We start from the raw sequence: 16354 nt of genomic DNA on the forward strand, positions 1-16354 counted from the left end.
TCATATAGTGTGTTACGGTGCAGACATATAGTTAGTGTATCGCAGTGCAACAGTAGTGTATGATAGTGATTGATAGTGAGTGACAATAGATGACCGTGTAAACTTATGTCATTGATATTGCAATTGAGTACATATATTATAATATATTTATGTGCATAACTACTTACTAAAAGAGGAGAGAGGAGAAAAGTATACAAGAAATCTCAACCGTAGCTAACATGACGTGTAATTAAGTGATGTTTAATCTAAAAGTAATATAATAATTATGAATTGCTATTATTAAATTATTTTTAAAAGTTGTATAAAATAAGATATGAAGGAATGATGAAGAAATATACCAGAATAAGCAAAATTTATTTAGTTACTATACTAGAATAAAAAAATTTATTCTAAAATAATAATAATATTTTTATTCTACGAGTGACCGTAGGCTTTGAGAGCAAAATAAAATTAGAAAGACAATGTTGCTTGTCCTGGCAATAACCTAATGGATAATTTGAAATAAACTTTCTGCGAAGAGGTGAATATAAAGTAGAACTAATTTGCAAAACTATTCATCTCTTCTTTTATTTTCTTTTTCTATTCAAAATGAGGAATCCTCATCCAAACAGTTAATTTCGGAACCTTTTGCTACTTCTCATCTCCGCCGTTTATATAGCCCTACTAATCCGACGAATTACAAATGTTGCCCTTTAGTTCTTTCTCATCTCTCGATCCCGCTCCTCTGTCTCAGTGTCTCGGACTCTCCCTCCTTCGAAACGATCAAATTAGGGTTTTCTATTCTTCCAATTATTACGTTTGTCTTCCATCAAGAAGAAAGAACTATTCGTTTGCGTAATTTCTGCTCTCCGGATCCGAGCCCTAGCATGCTCTTGCTAGGGATTAGGGTATCCTTTGCGGACGATGGAGATGGAGAGCTCGCGCAGATCCGCCGCCGCCGCCGCTGCCATGTCCCGCTCCAGCGAACCTGGTCTCAAGAAACCTAGGTTGGCGGCCGATTCCACCGGCGGAGGAGGCGGCCGGGATCCACGCCTCTTACCGCCGGCGCAGAAGCCGAGGCCCGGCGAGAAGGAGAGGGAGAGAGACGAGAGGGAAGACCCCGCGAGAGGTGGATCACAGCAAGAATTGGTGGCGCAGTACAAGATGGCACTTGCTGAGCTCACCTTCAATTCGAAGCCCATTATAACGAATCTCACCATCATCGCCGGAGAAAATCTCCACGCCGCCAAGGGAATCACCACTGCTATCTGCGTCAATATTCTCGAGGTGAGCTGATACTTGAATTATTGTGAATTGCATCTCGGAGTAGCACCAATATTTAATCTTTTCGAAGGAAGGTTGAAAAACAAAACTTAGGGAATTGATTTACAAGTTAATTTCTGCCTTTGTCCGGAAATTTTGTGCAGCTTGTACTTCTAAAACTCAAAAAGTTTTATTTGCGCATTGTTTATCTTGTACTCCTAAACAATAGGACACTTGTACCTGCACCTAGACCAAAAGTCGATTCGTTATCCTTGGAGGAGGTTGTATTGATCTTTCCATCATGACATTGTAGCTAAAATCAAAGTAAAAGCGTCTTATTCTATCTGGCATAGTATCTATTCTTTCTCACTATCTGATGCAAACAGTAGCTTTTCTTTGGATGACTTAAAACAATATTATGGTTCATCTACCTTTATTGAATTAAAATATTATTGGACCATTTTTTGAATCCTGTTCTATTGTGTACTTCTGATGTTGTTTATCTGATGATAATGTTGATTCACAGGTTCCCTCTGAGCAAAAGCTGCCATCACTTTATCTCCTTGATAGCATTGTGAAGAATATTGGAAGAGATTATATCAGATATTTTGCTGCTAGACTGCCAGAGGTAGATTATTCAATACTTCTTTTCTCTGAGAGAAAGTAGCGAGGACATTGCGCCTGTTATAATACTTCTGTCCGGCCATTTTCTTCACAATCTGTCACTTTATATGCTTATATTTTGTTGACTTGCAAAACATGTTGTTCTTGTATACTAATAGCATTCCTTCAACTAAAGAGGAAGTATTTATCTTGACGATCAAATTAAAAGATATAGAAGAAACCATAGTGACATCTTTTACACTTTTTAGCTTAGGGGTTTTTCGAAATTTTCTTTTGTTGCCTTGTGTGCATGCAAGGCCATTTCGACACTCCATTGATTCTCCATGGATGCTTGCATATTTCAGGTTTTCTGCAAGGCCTATAAACAAGTTGATCCTTCTGTACATCCTAGCATGAGACATCTTTTTGGAACATGGGGAGGAGTCTTCCCTCCTGCTACACTTAAGGCGATTGAAAAAGATCTCGGTTTTCAACCCATCACAAATGGTTCATCTGGTGCTGCAACATCCCGGCCAGATTCTCAGTCACAACGTGCACCCCATAGTATTCACGTGAATCCGAAATACTTAGAAGCAAGACAGCGCCTTCAGCAGTCTACTAGGGTAAGCAAAACGCCTACTATAGAAGTTGCCATTTGTTTCCTACAGTGCTTAGGATGTATAAAGATTGATGTTTTTGCATCTTTTGATTTATTTATGTTGTATTCTAGTTGACTGTGCAATTCACAACATTCTTTAGCTAGCGAGAAGTGTTGCTGCTAGTCAATGCTATTATATTCTTTGGAAAGAAGTACCTGATTGCCTGATTAGTTGGATTGTTTTTGGACAAGAAATTACAAAGATAGTTGCTAGAAGAGTTACATCTGTCCTTTTAGATACACCAATTTGAGTGCTTGAGAACTGGTAAATTGAGGCTTTCAGTAGCTTTATGGTGTTTAGGAATTAAAACATCATGTTGAATGAGGTAGGCATTCTATTATTGATCTTATTTGTTGCCAGAATTAATCAGATTGAGGAATTTAAGAGAAAAGGTAAAGGAAAGTGTTTGGATAAGGTCCAAGTAGTGGAACGAAAAAGCTGATTGCTAGATGGTTTCGGGACAAAGAGAAACTGAGTTGTGGTATAGCACTCTTTTGCTATATTTGGTGCACCTCAAGTGGACTTAGAAAGCAAAATTATTATAGGACAGGCCATTGATTTGTGGATCTGCACAATTGATGATGGAAATATTCAGTCGAATGATGATCCACATTTTTCCCTACAACACGTTTGAGCTACGATTCGTGCAAGGCCTTTTGGCATCATGTAAGTGCTTGTTTTTTGTGTTAAAAATATACAGAAGTTGAGGCAATAATCACGTTTGGTTCACCAGTGTTTAGAATGGCATTATTTGGTCAAATTGATATTAGTAGGATAAAATATTTACTTGGGGTTGTAATAAATTTTTTTTTGTGCTGATACATGAAAACAGTCCTTTAACATTAGGCTTTTAACTTTAAGATGAAAAACAGAATGTTAACTAGTTCAATTTAAATATAATTTTGCTTTCTGATCATTTGTTTCTTTTATTTTTGAAGGGACAGGAAGTAACCGTTGATGACATTGGTAGCATGGTGACTTCTGGTGACAGTACAGGAAGGTCTGACAGAACAACTACTATAGGAACTACAGCACGCTGGACTGATTTGCCTAACAGTAGGCCCGTATGCATCTAGCTCCTTGATTCGGTTCTTACCTTATATTTTGCCAGAAAAAAAGATATGCTTCAGTTACATTATCATTATGGCCTTTACTCTTAGAAATGTTTCAGTTAAACACAGAAGGTTCTTTTTCCTGTTAATCTAAGTTCAAGTTTGGTATGCAAATGCAGCGTCCTCCGAGGGACTTATTAAATAATTCAATACATGAAAAGAAAGAATTGAGAGACGTCAGAGATCTTGAATTTTCCTCTGAGATCTCACGGCAGTCAAACCTTGGAGTTGGAAGGATAGGTGAGAGACTGAGAGAGCGAGACCCAAGACTACACTTTGGTGCAGGTATTGCTGCTTCTGAAACAACAGCTGGCAGAAGGAATGGTTTTGATCCAAATAAGGATTTCCAAGCATCAGGATCTATGGAGTTTGATAGTCAACAATCTTCAATTCACCTCAACAGTTCAGATAGAAGCAGACCATCATCGAAGAACTGGAAGAATTCTGAAGAAGAAGAGTATATGTGGGATGATATAAATTCTGGTGCGACAGATTATGGAGGTATTAATAGTAAAAGAAAGGGTGAATGGAATGGTAAAGATGCAGATGAATTTTCAAGGTTACAAAGGGGCAAGTGGAATCGTCTGGATGCTGAGCATCCAGAAACCCACTTGAACAAAATCGAAATCTTCCCTCAATTTGGCAAAATGATAGATCGGGATGGAAAAGTTCCACTATTTAAGGTATTCATTTTCTCCTTATATAATAGAGTAGTTAGATTTGGTTTTGCATGCTCATCTCGTATCTTAATGTAAAAGGAAAATATCTGTTCTCCCTTTTGTACGCGTATCTTGTTATTGTGGCTAGGCTGTTCAAATTTGTTCTATCTGGTAGGAGTGTTTATCTGATGAATGGCTGTAAATGTTGCAAATTACGAAGGATTGAATGAGAAGGGAATATTTACTTGTCTTCTTGTTGGGTCTGGTAGAAAATGGACTTCACACAAGAACTTCACTACCTCATTTCAGTGTTGTACTGTTGACTGCTAAAACCTGCTGGCTGATATATACTATTTCCATACAGGACCTGGAACAGCCTTTTCCACATGCTAAGCATGAATACAACTCCAGAATAGGTAAGGAAGGTTCTGCAGAATTGCCGTCTGAAGGAGGAGATATCTCAGAACTTAGTACCTCTTCCTTGTGGGGCCTGAGTGCAAGGCCATCCGGAGCAACTGGTTTGGATCATATAACTTCCAGGGTTTCCAGTTCATCTTTACCATTATCTATGCCTCCTTCAGATACTCTGCTGTCAAAATTAAACATGTTGACTGAAAGACCAACTGAAACTTTTGGTCAACAAAGGAAAAAATATTTGCAACCTGTATCTCCATCTCTTCATTCACCGCCCTCTTCTGCTCCTTCACTTCAGGAATCACCGAAATTTTCTGAGCGTATTCATCTTAGATCAAATTCTGTACCTCAAATGGGTCAAAATTCTGAGCAGCTTCAGCTAAAGTTGAATCAAGGAGCACAGACACAACTCACTCAAGATTCTTTTCCTATCTCAACCAAAAATAATGTGCACCATTCACGCAATCTCAATGCACAGATAACATTATCACAGCCTTCTCATCATCTGCAAAATCCATATGATTCCACTTCTTCGGCAATCTATGTGCAGCCTAAGCAACATATTTCGGTGCAGCAAACTCAGGCACAGTTGAAACCTTCAATTCAGACTGGAAAAGCTCTTCTACCTGTGGACTCTGGAACTCATCGGATAGAAGTACCGGAAACGTGTGATGTAAATAATTCTGCTGTTGAACCCTCACAGAAACTGAGCACAAGTAACTTACTGGCTGCTCTTGTGAAGGGTGGACTGAATTCAGCAAGTAGTCTCCAGAACCAGAATATTCAACCTCCACTGCCTAGTGGGCCTCCTCCTGTCCATGCTTTGACCTCGTCTGTTTTAGACATTTCCACATCAACCTCGATTCCCGGAGTGCATAGTAATATACCATCTCCTGTGTGCCCCTTGATAGATGCTGTGCTTCCTCCCCTACCACCAGGGCCTCCACCACCAAAATCCTTGGTAGATACCACCTCTCAGAGTACCAACATAACTGAACCAGTGGCAAATCCACTTTCAACTCTGCTTGGTTCTTTAGTTGCAAAGGGATTAATATCCCAGACCGCAAAAGAAATGCCTAAAGTTCCAGGTAAGAGCTGTGACTTACCAAATAGCACCTCAAACCCTGTGATTTCAACTTCATCTGCGGTGGTAATCCAGCCAATTTCAATAAAAGACTCTTCTCCTCCTGAGTCAGTTGCTCCAGTGGGTTCTGCTTTGTTGGGACCGGCTGCAAAAGAATCAAAAAGTCTCATTGGAATTGAGTTCGAGTCAAAAATAATGCGAGAATATCATCCCCTGGTAATAAATTACCTGTTTGATAATTTAAAACAACAGTGTGATATATGCGGCCTAAGATTTATTCTCCAAGAGCAGCTTCATAGTCACTTGGATTATCATGCCTCTAAGAAGTCCCAGATGGCTGGTTCTAATTGTGTATCTCGAAGATGGTATGCAAACAAGAGCAACTGGATTGCTAGATCTGTAGGATTGCAAGAGGGGGGATTGGACTCAACTGCTTCTCTACCAGAGCTAGACCCAGTTGATGAGAAATGTGAACCAATGGTTCCTGCCGATGAAAGCCAGATTATATGTGCATTATGCGGCGAACCATTTAAAGATTTTTATTCTGAAGAAAGGGATGAATGGATGTATGAGGGTTCAATGTATTTAAGTATACCAAGTAGTCAAGGTGGCATGGAGAGCACGGATGAGACTGAAGGACATGTTCCCATTGTTCATGCCAAGTGTATGTCTAGAAGCTCGTCCAATGGCATGGAAGTGGGAGCATAAAAATTTGGTACTGCCTTCTATATTGATTGGCCTACTTCTGATCTCGCAATTTTGTTTTTCTTGTCTTTATTTTTAGGTTTGCTATTTTCACCTCTTTATCCATTAATTGATTAATTAATTGGTTCTGTTAGATTTCATGCATGAAGTACTTTCATTGCTTAGATCTTTTCCTGATTATGTTTCTCGAGGGTAAAATGGATTTGCATAATCTGTTGTGCTGCTTATCTGGCTCTTGATTCTGAGGTTGTTGAGATATGATTCTTGCTACTGGTTGTTGTTTATTTTCCTCATTGCGCCAGTTTTCATTTCCAAGAACTTTGATTGGTTTGCAAAATTTCTGCCTAATTACATTGAACCAGGACCATCTATTACTCATTGTACTTGGAGATGATCCGATGTTGTCATGTTTTACTTGGTAGAGCCACTGTAGTAACTGACATGTGCTGATTGTTTTCAATGAGGTTGTAAATACTGGTTGTTAATCTTAATTTCATGCGAACTCCCCACTTTCCCCAATCTTTTCTTCCAAATAATTACTCTTATACATTTAAATAAAATGTGGGCTTCGTTATCTGTTATTTATGATTTCATGGTCATTTGAGTTTGGCATTGCAGTCATAGAGCACTGATTTTAAACGAGACAGGAGAACAAATGCTTGTGACTAGCCTGTTCATTATTTTCAGATTGGCAATTGTTTGGACTGCTGTGTTGATTGTACCCTTTTATTTTCTTTTTATTCTTGCAGTGCTGGACAAATAGTTGATATTTTAAAGAGAAACCCTTGGAACTTCTTATGATGGTAGTTCCAAGGAATGGAAGCAAATGTGCCTGAGGTTTGGTCTACTTATACATGTTTGAGTTAACAGGGGCTATTGTTACTGTTCATGAAAATTAGTACGTCTTTTGGCTACCATATGTTCTCTGCATTTCCATATAATTTTGCAAGAAATAGATAAGCATTTTGATTGCCTTTTGCCCCTTCCTTTGTCAAAATATTCTTCAACGTGGCATGCTAATGTTCTAATTTACTTCCATGGAGTGAACTGAATTTTTTCTTATCCAGCATCAGATGTTAACAGATAAAGGGTGGGATAATTTTGTTTTCTAAGAGATCGTGATTGGTAAACCACCTCTGAACGGTAAGTGCGCCATAACCACATATGAGTTATCTGTGCTTCTATGTTCCTCATCTCAGACTTGTGCGGTACGAAGTTATTATCCCATGTAAAAGGCTTTCATAAAAAAAAGTAACTTGTATTTATCACAATGTGGGCAATATAAGCTCCTTTACTGCAACTTTATGTAAGAATTGTAATGTTTGCTTTTAACTTTCTTCGATGTTTGTGAGAGGTGCAAGTACTATTTCCTCTTCGTCCTTTTACTCATCTTTCCTTTTTGAGAAGTGTCAGAGTGGTGCAGTTTGTTGTAGTTAAAGCTGAGGGAGACAGCAAAATTTGAAGCAGAATTAGTACGATTAAGGATTTAGCTTTCGGTAAGCTGACAAGATTTGTAAATCATATAAATGTCTGGATGTGAATTCCTTCAGTTAGAAGAAGATCATCATATTAAAGGCAACAGAAGAAAATCTTTCTTTTAACTCGGTCCGTCGCATTCGTTTGGCCACAGTTAACATTAACAAAAATCGACGCTGCACACCACAATTAGCGTTAATTATATCTTAAACCGGTTAATTCAAGGATTGGAGCTTCTGGAAGTGCTCTATCTCGCTGCCACTTTATATCTTAATTCTATGCGTACTTGGCAAAGGATTGTGGATGGCAAGCAGCTTAAAGGTTCACTGCCAATATCACTCCGCTATTCTTAACTAAGATGTTAAGCTACTTATCACACCCACACAAAAAAAAAAGCCCCTAAGCTGTGGCCTTTTTGTGTGTTAAAACTCTGTTGTGGCTAGCATTCTTCTTGATCAATTTCACTTAAGGTAATCAGATCCACCAAATGATCATTGAAAATATGACCTGTATATAAAGAAAGAGAGAAAATAATATGACCAGAATGATGATCGGCTGGTCACGCAAATTGAACATTATGCAAGTTAACCGGTAACATGAAGATACTTTTACGCAGCATGACACAAAAGTATACACGAAGGAGAGAAAAAGGAAGAAAAAGAGAAGCCATATTCTCAAAGTTAAAACTCAATGCTGATACTGTACAGAAATCAAGCACCTGAACTATTAAAGCTAATACATGGCCGGGGTCCTTCCGTGCTTGCACAGCTTACATATTATCATAAAACACCTGAAAAAGCTTACCTATGCCCTTTCGTACTTCAACTTTGAAAGAAAACCATTGATACATGATCGTGATAACAAGCTATAGAGCACATGCCACCTATGAATGTTGCAATCTCAATCACAGGTAACTCTTCAAGATATAAGCTCATAAATAGATACGTGGAAATTTATGCCTCAGCCCGACTGTTCGCGTTCACCTGAATTGCAGTAGAAAATTCTGTGGTTTTGAATGACCTACACCGTGGAATACTCTGGTGCTAGAATTCTGCACCAAATTTTGCGTCAGAGACCAACCCATTTCACCCATCTGAACACACGCCCAACTTTGAAGGGCAGCTCATAGTCTCTTGAGACAGATGGTTCTCTTCTTGCTGCCTCTGGTTCTGACCAAAGATATACGCCTCGTTCTTGATGACTACCAGGAACTGTATTATCAAGGATAACAGCAACAAGAAATGCAATGACCATGTTGAACGACAGCAATGTGTTGAGGACATAGTTGACCTGAAAAAATATTTACATGCTTAAAACTATTAGATTGCAGAAGGTTTCATTTTGTGAATCAATATGCTCAATTTATGTTGCCAGCATAGTTGCAGGTTTCAGTAACCACATATTCAGTCTAACAATGAGATGCACACACTTTCTAACATCTGCTCTAGAACAATCTGTATGCTACAAAAGATCAAGAGAAAATAATGCATGATATCGCCAATAGAACTAGTGATATTGTATGCAAAATATGAACCAGGGACAGCTTCAGTAGGATATGTTGGAACTTATAAGCATGACAATCCATGCTAAAGCATGGATTTCACGATTCAGAGAAGCCTAGGAGTCCCCGGGTTAGGCTCCTTCTGTTGCCTTTCACGGTTCAGCTTTGACTCAAAGGAACAATAAAATTCTCCTGTCATGCAAGAGGAACATGATGGGTAGATAAATGGCAAATAGGAGGCGGCATTTGCAAGCAACCTTACCTTGTCCTACCTATACTATGATAGGTAGATATCTCCACCTGAATTTCAGATTTAATGTCTGATTACGTCCTTTGAAAGATGTTTCAGCACATTCACGAAAATAAAACATTTATAGTTTTTGGTTACTAAATTGTGAAATTTAAACATTTTAGAAACAATAAAGTTCTACTGAAAAGGACCACACCTCATCTATTCACAAATATTATACATATAGAGAACAACTTATCTTCCAGATATGTTACCTAAATCCTAAATAGGGCAAACATCTGCTTCAGCCTGTCGAAGGTGGGAAAAAAGATCAAACCAATTACTGAATGAAACATAATGGTTTGGAATTATGGAATTAACTTTAGGTTAACCAAAGAAAAACAGTGGGTTTAGTTTTATGACAAATCTAAATCGATTAAATAGGGTAGAATGAGATGGAACAAAATAAGTCGACTTTTTACCCACAGGGCTATGTCACAAGCATTGATTGTACTGCAAGGAACCATTACCACCCATTCCTATGTGGAATAACAGGCCATTCTAGAGGATGATTCTAACATTTCAGAGCCTCTTTCCATCAAGCTCCTGCTTGCTAATATCAAAAACAAGCCATGAAGCTCTTGGTATCCATATTAATAGCAGATAACCAACTAAGAAGTGAAGCATTTCAAGTTCAGAAAGGACCCATAATACATGATTGTGTTTGAACCCACATACCTGCCCTGTGCATTTGTGTGTGTATGCATAGCTCTCCAAAAATAGTTATGCAAGATCTTTTGCTTGAGAAGTAACAAAACTAGAAAGCAGAAAATCTGTTTAACCCAGAGCTAATATTCGAACAAGTTGAGGACATACCCCACTATACCCTGTTTGGAAGGGCCCATGAGAAGCAACAACATATGGTTGGAAATAACTAGGAACTGACGAGTTTGCGTTGGGGTTGAGCCCATATTGCTGAAAATAAGCAGGTACAGACAAGGAGAAGAACAATGCCAACCCAACGATTATACTATTTCGAGAGCTTCCTGTTACACTATAACGAAGGTTGGATAAGCCAAGAGCAGCAAGCATTGCCCACATAAAGCAAAGGAGTGCAGCAACCATGACATCAGGTATAGAAGCAATGAAACCTCCAACTTTACCTGCACATATAACAGACAAGTGGAAGGTTGATTAAAAAATCTGCCAAGAGATGTTACAAGCAAGTGTTATTATGATGCTGCACACTTTTGCGCTACATTTCAGTATGCTTGTGCAAGTACAATCAATAAGATTGTGAAAGCTACTTACTTACCAACGAAAGAAAGAAGTATCAGAACAACAGCACCAAATTCAACTGCTCTCCGGCTACCCATTTTGGTCACAGCAATGGTATGGACATTTTCAGTAAGCGTAGTTGATCCAACTCCTGTTCCCCAGAGACCAGCCAAGACACTAGAAATACCTTCCATACCAATACCCCTGCTGACCACTCCAGCTGTCGGTGGCCTTGATGCAACAAACAAGGATGAAGCATGGTACGAACCAACCTTAAGTAGCAAACCACAGAGATATTGTCAGAAAATACCACACGAGATGTCTCACAAGATCATCAATTGGAGGTAGCTTCCAATAGGCATGAAGAAATTATGTGCGTATGCGGATAAATGTATGTTCAAATAGAAGTAGCTTCAAAGGAATGTTCTAGAAATATTCATTATGAATGGAAAGTAACCAACTAATAGGGCCTATTTGTAAGTGTGGAACAATTAATTGCCAATACATTTCAACAATTGTGGTGTAACAACCAGCAGATTCATCGTTTCATTTCTATATTTTGCAGCATCAAATGCATAGTAGAGTTTAGCAAATGTTGGACCACAAATTTTTCATGTTATAGACTTCAGCAAAGAATGTTCAGTACACAAGAAAAGCAAGTGAAGAACCAGTATTAATACTCCTGTTTACCACAAGAAAAGCAAGAGAATAATTAATTGCCAATACATTTCAACATTGTGGTGTAACAACCAGCAGATTCATTGTTTTGTCTCTATATTTTGCAGCATTAAATGCGTAGTAGAGTTTAACAAATGTTGGACCACAAATTTTTCATGTTGTGGACTTCAGAAAAGAATGTTCAATGCACAAGAAAAGCAAGTGAAGAACCAGTATGAATACTCCTATTTTGGTACCACAAATTGACAAGATAAACAAGACATACAAAAACAGGAACATATTAAAAGAAAATGGGAAACTTACTGAATCAACCGAAGCAATTATTGATACAACACACATCACAAGGGCCATTTTCCAATTAAAAAATGGTGTGCCCCATTGTAATGGATATGGAAACCGGAACCAAGGAGAAGATCTCAAAGCATGAGAGGTGTCAACACGGCAATGCTTCATCCTTCGTACATGCTTCCTGCAGTAAGCTGAAACACTGTTTGAGGCAGGGACATTCATGTCGCAACCTTTATAGCTATAAAGTCCAGACTCCGTAAGAAGGAAAGCAATTGCCCATGTAATTCCCAAAGAAAGAGGAACCTGTTGACCACATTGAACAACAGTACTTCATGATGACGGTATTCTACGGTCATTATAGGAGTTATCCTTAATGATATGCATGGAGTAGTGAAAAGGGAAATGTGGATTGTAAAAGAAATTACACGATGAGGAGCTTAAGTTATGAGGTTACCGCATAGATTAAGAATACTCGATAACCAAATAGCTTTATTTTCCGAAGATACTGCATAAGAATGTAAAAGTACGTAATTTAGTCATTGAATAAAATTAGCTGCAGCAGCATGTTTTGAGAATAATGTTACATAATATTCGATTATAAGCATGTGCACAGGTTATAAGCACTTTCTAGTTTACAGTTTACAGAATACTCACAAGTGAAAAGATGATGACCAAAAGTATCTGCAAAATACCGATCTCCAAACAGGCTCCTACTTGAGTGAAACCATAACTGAAGAAGGACAGTCCAATAGCTGCAACTGTCGGAGACACAACAACCGGATTTATTAGCCTGCAATAAGAAGATGAGGATGAGTCAGATGTGCAAATTTCATTGTAGGACAAGGCTTAGGAGAATGTAAAATGGCAGTTCAGCAATTACTCTTAAATTACCCAACTTCTCTTATATTAGTACAACATGAGATATAAGAGATAAGCAAGGATCTATGCACATGACATTGCCTTATGTCATAACTCATACCTGTTGGTTGACAAGGACAGGATCTCTAAACTAGGTTGAGTCAATGTTCACTTGTATGGTAAACAAGTTCCAATGTAAAATTCATTCCAAACCAGCCACAGGCTTAATACTTTTAACATGCTACTGCATAAAAACTGGCTACACCAGCAGAATATAACTGCCGTAATAATTCGAGGAAACTCTTGAGCTTTTAGATTAAAGCCCTTATCTGATCTCCCATACCGCGGGTGAGCTTTGATCTAGTGAAAGTAGCTTCTAACATGGGAATATCTTCTTAGGGTAACTTCTAGACATAGGAAGGGACTTCTTTTAACATAAACTACTTGAATTGAAGCAATTGTTTATCTTGAGAGATAACTAGAGTAACAAAAGTTATAACATGTGAGAAATAATTTCAGATAAGGAAATGAGCATTCAGAGAAATGGAAGCATGAATATAATTGCCAATTCACTACTGATCCTCAGGAGTAATAGCATGGCGGATAAATTGTTTATTGTGTACATCTAGAAGCATATAAAGTAGTGTTATGCTAAATGTGCACATTTTATGCAGATTGCGTCACATATTTTTGTATATTATGTCGATTCACATAAGGTAGTCATCACTTATCAATGTTTAACAGGTGCCAAAGAACCACTAGAAAGATACTGAACAACTAGAGATGAAAAGAGATTTGCAGCTTGACTAAAGAGTTGGGAGCTGAAATCTTCAACTTGTACAAATCCCAAATATAGCAGGTAGGAAACAGAAGTCATGGAAGGTTATCAGGATATTCAAGTTCAAATGTACCTCTGATGTAGAAGAAACAAGAAAGCCAAAATACGAAATTCGAGTAACGCTAAGATAAGCACACCTTAGAAGCAATGACATAAGCCCAGTGTATCCAACTATTGCTTGAAAGGCAGAAGATATAATCAAAGCTCCCTGTAGCTCCTTCATTATGTGCTTAAAATTCTGCAACAAAATATTCGCTTGCTGAGCTCAAATAGATGTTCCCACGGGAAAGAGCAAGACAATATACATCTTTAAAGTTAGCATCATAATAATGAAAGATTGAGGTTAAAGAGGCGCAAAAGCACATACATTCCCATTTAGACCCAGGAACTCCGGTGAGTTAATTATCGCCAATGCCGGAGCGAGATACACAAACGATGGGCCCTGCACTAGCGGCAACCTGGTTCCAAAGAACGTATGCAACAATGTGGTAACACCCGACACAAAGAGTACAGTTGACACCACTGCCGCTGTATCATCCTGCAAGATTATTCTTCTTTCATTCAGAAAATCACCTCACTCTAGGAGCAATAAGAATGTAGAGACACTACTCACGTAAGTGCCGCCCATCGCCGGAACTATCACCAGTGGGATAAGAATCAACGACCCCAGCATAGAAATGTAATGCTGGAATCCATAGATCATGATGGGAACTGCAAATAATAAACAAAATTACCAGAACATCGAAAACATTAAAAAAAAAAGTTACTTTCTTTTACAAGGACTGAGCTCTCACCTAGGCCAGGAGTATCTCTGAGCTCGTACTTTATATGCGCCTGCCTTTGCGCTAATCCTTCGTCGTCCTCCGGCAACTGTGGCAACGCCGCCGGCTGATGCGCCGGAGCCGGCGGGGGATCCGCCGGGGCTTGCCCATTCGGCCTCGACGCGGCCACCGCGGACTTGGGGGCTCCGTCCGAATCCGTCCTCCGCCTCGCATTCGCCGACCCATTCTCTCCATTCGCGACAGCCGGAGGCGGAGGAAGCGCGGTATTTCCCCGTCCCGACTCCAGATCCACGGTAGGCTGGGGATCCACCGGCCTGGGGAGCGCAATCTGGCCAGAATTGCTCGCATTGGACTCTCCGGAGACGCGGGACTTAAATCCGGTCCGCTTCGCCCAAGAAAGCGGCGCCGGTGGCGCCTGCTCTGGCCCCGGCGGCCACGGGCCGGGTCGAGCTCGCCGCGGCGGTTGCTCGTTGCTCGCCATTGCCGGGATCTCTCTAAGGCAAGTCAAGGGTTAGGGCTTTTGGTGGAAGGGCGGAGGAGGAGGAGTAGTATAGCAGGAGGAAGAGGGAAGTGGTGGGTTGTGGTAGTAGCAACGAGGAAGGGGAGATGGAGAAAAGGGGGGAAGAAAGCGACAAGTATAAGTTGGATAGAGAGAGTGAGGGTTCGGTTTCTTTTTCTTCTTTTTTTTTTTAAAAAAAACCTTTTTATTTTTATTTTTTAGGAGCTAAGGTCACGGTCGGAAGCCGGGTTTAAAGGGGTTCAAATCGATGACGCATGTCACGTATGGGACTTAAAAAGGGCGATCACAACGGAATCAACGACCTAAATGCCTTTAACGCTGTCGACCATTAACCATTTGGTATGCGAGGTAAATGCACTAAATGCCAGATATACCTCACAACCCCCCCCCCCCCCCCCCCCCCCCCCCCCCCCCCAACCCAATAACGGTGTTAATGCCAAGGATTCTTTTCTTTGTGAATTGTCCATCTTTTTAAGTGATAAACACATAGGGAGAAATATAAAGTTAAAATGTCAGCGCAGCATAATAGAAACATTTTCCTTTGTAATAGATGAGGGATGGTGGAGGTAATGAGAGTGGTCCCAGAAAATTATGCCGGAATCGCGTAAAACGCGGAAGAGTTGTGAAGTCTTGTGGATTTGGCAAATACTTTTGTTTGAACAGCATCATAGTTCGTTTTGTTAGGAATTGAAATGGTTTCTTTTAATTTGGTCAAGAGATGGAATTCCATTTCCTTTTCTTTTCTTTTCTTTTATTTTTTCCATATGGTTAGTACTTGGTAGCCAGTAAGGAGGCTAGTTTTATAGAGGAGTGATGGGGCCCATAACCCCCTCAGCCTGGCCCACCGCGTCCAGGCTTTTATAAAAACTTCTTCTTTTAACTTATTCTTTCTCTTGAATAGTATGGTAGATACAGTAAGTAAAGCGGTGGTTTTGGCGGGAAAGGTCGAAATCTCGATAGATCGATCGGCTGAAAGCATTCTTCCCTTCCCTCGTATACCCGATCGCCTGTTCGCCTTCCTCGGGCCCTCTTTCTTGCCCTAGAACTGCAAATCCCTTCTACTCGACGCCGGCCATGGCATGACGCAACTCCGTCGTCGCCCGAGCACGAAGAGTATGTTGCCCTCCCCAAAGCCTCTTCTATGTCGCACCACGATTTTTTGTTGGTTTATTCGTAGCATTATTTTGTCTTTCATCTCACTTTTTGATTTTGTTTCAAAGAACGCCGAGGTGGTGTTTGGGAGTTTTTGACCAATTTACTATTAGTAATAAAAAGTACTCATTTGTTACAGTTCTATAGTTATACTTAAGCTCCGGGTCAGTTAAATATTTAGATAGCCATATTGTAGAATATAAATACTATTTATATTATTTATCACTCATCTCTTATCTCTCTTAAATATCTTTGTTACTTTTCTTTCTCCGTCTT

The 16354-nt window shown here is 39.6% G+C and overlaps 2 protein-coding genes across 3 annotated transcripts; one reads left to right on the forward strand and one right to left on the reverse strand.

Annotated features, from left to right (window-relative positions):
- Nucleotides 1-682: 682 nt before the first annotated feature.
- On the forward strand, nt 683-7459 carry LOC140768204 (polyadenylation and cleavage factor homolog 4). Of its 2 annotated transcripts, none has more exons than XM_073108384.1 (7): nt 683-1266; nt 1769-1870; nt 2211-2468; nt 3449-3568; nt 3736-4299; nt 4640-6488; nt 7228-7459. In XM_073108384.1, exons 1-6 carry the CDS (start codon nt 904-906, stop codon nt 6479-6481), a joined length of 3249 nt encoding a protein of 1082 aa, XP_072964485.1. In that variant the 5' UTR covers nt 683-903; the 3' UTR covers nt 6482-6488; nt 7228-7459. The 2 variants fall into 2 exon arrangements, with proteins under 2 accessions (XP_072964485.1, XP_072964484.1); XM_073108383.1 differs by having other exon boundaries at nt 684-1266; nt 3443-3568.
- Nucleotides 7460-8528: 1069 nt separating this feature from the next.
- LOC140768009 (nucleobase-ascorbate transporter 12) lies at nt 8529-15074 on the reverse strand. The gene is made up of 10 exons (XM_073108078.1): nt 14419-15074; nt 14238-14335; nt 13992-14162; nt 13762-13862; nt 12583-12718; nt 12383-12433; nt 11944-12231; nt 11000-11234; nt 10561-10847; nt 8529-9244 (listed from the first exon to the last, which is right to left on the reverse strand). The coding sequence occupies exons 1-10, from the start codon at nt 14885-14887 to the stop codon at nt 9023-9025; spliced, it is 2058 nt and encodes a 685-aa protein (XP_072964179.1). The 5' UTR covers nt 14888-15074; the 3' UTR covers nt 8529-9022.
- Nucleotides 15075-16354: the final 1280 nt, after the last annotated feature.

Source organism: Typha angustifolia, chromosome 10, assembly GCF_048772165.1.
Source record: "Typha angustifolia cultivar Huaian chromosome 10, ASM4877216v1, whole genome shotgun sequence".
In the NCBI taxonomy this organism is placed as follows: Eukaryota; Viridiplantae; Streptophyta; class Magnoliopsida; order Poales; family Typhaceae; genus Typha; species Typha angustifolia.